Source organism: Phalaenopsis equestris, unplaced genomic scaffold (assembly GCF_001263595.1).
Source record: "Phalaenopsis equestris unplaced genomic scaffold, ASM126359v1 Scaffold232146, whole genome shotgun sequence".
Lineage (NCBI taxonomy): Eukaryota > Viridiplantae > Streptophyta > Magnoliopsida > Asparagales > Orchidaceae > Phalaenopsis > Phalaenopsis equestris.
This window is the reverse complement of record NW_018250114.1, coordinates 620-1802: the sequence shown is the minus strand read 5'-3', so window position 1 is coordinate 1802 and position 1183 is coordinate 620. Positions and strand designations below refer to the sequence as shown.

Below are 1183 nucleotides of genomic sequence, written 5' to 3'. Positions count from 1 at the left end.
TGAATATAAAAAATAAAATTTGGATGTTAGTTATGTAAATACATAACAATTGGATGGCATGTATGTAAGAACTCACTTTTTTTAATTCATATATCCATAATCCAAGTATTATTCTATTCAGTCAAACATTAAAATTTAATTCTTTACCCTTCATGATTAATTACAATCAATATTGGAGAAATTTATCTATGAAAAAATATTACATCAATTCAGGCGTGCCACATGTCCGGACCAGCACTCATGGGACGTCACGTCACCCACAAATGACGAGATATATGATGACATAACATCGTCGCAACACGACAATAATGTCTCATTTATCTACATTGATTACTCTTGAATCTATCGGATTTAAGTAACCCATCCATGAGCTGCGCTAGCCTGCGTGCTCCAGCTCCAGGCTCAATCCTCCTCTCATCGCCAACTTCCGAACACATCGGCAATCCCGAGCACCACCCTCCCGGCACAAAATTCTCGTCGCCAATGCCGTGCCGGTTGAGGAACTCTTCGTCGATCCGACTGAGAACAGACTCATTCACTCTGAATTTACGAGCGAAGGGAGCTTTGCTGCTGATAATGTTGTGGAGGTCGGCGCTGGCGAGGTTGCGGGGGTGCTGCTTGGGGGGATTATCCCATGAGATGTAGCGGAGGTCATGGTTGATGACGGTGGTGGTGAATTCCGGCGAGTTGCAGAGTAGGGTTTGGAAGTAGAATTCGGAGGAGGAGATGAAGTTGGAGTAGTACATTAGGAGGATTCTTGGTAGATTATCCCACCCTTGGATGAAGAATTCTACAAAATTTCTTGAGAGAACCATCCAGGCTGATCCTGCATGATTTTCTCTTTGAACTTTGATCACTTGTTATAATTATGGTCAAAAGAAATATATTTGTTGAATTCATGGGTTTTGTGAAGGAAGGTGGGGAGTATGCGGCGTGCTAGAATCCAGTATATTATAGGTTCGAGTTGGTTTGGTATGATTGTAAGTTGTTCATGTTCGGTTTGAGCTTGTGTAGAGCCTTCACAAATTATTTAAACTTGAAGTTTTTATTAATTGATGATAATATATTAATTAATATTAAATATATAATTAATTATTTTTTAGCATATTAAATTTTATTTAAATAGTATGTCATATATGATATGAGCTATCATCTTTATTAAAATTAAATATTTAACAAGTTA

The 1183-nt window shown here is 38.0% G+C and overlaps 1 protein-coding gene across 1 annotated transcript; it reads right to left on the bottom strand.

Annotated features, from left to right (window-relative positions):
* Positions 1 to 223: 223 nt before the first annotated feature.
* On the bottom strand, positions 224 to 826 carry LOC110038200 (beta-glucuronosyltransferase GlcAT14A-like; the record flags this gene model as incomplete). Its single annotated transcript, XM_020742970.1, has 1 exon — positions 224 to 826. A coding segment is annotated over one exon (509 nt), but the record flags the coding sequence as incomplete, so codon positions are not given.
* Between the last annotated feature and the right edge of the window lie 357 nt (positions 827 to 1183).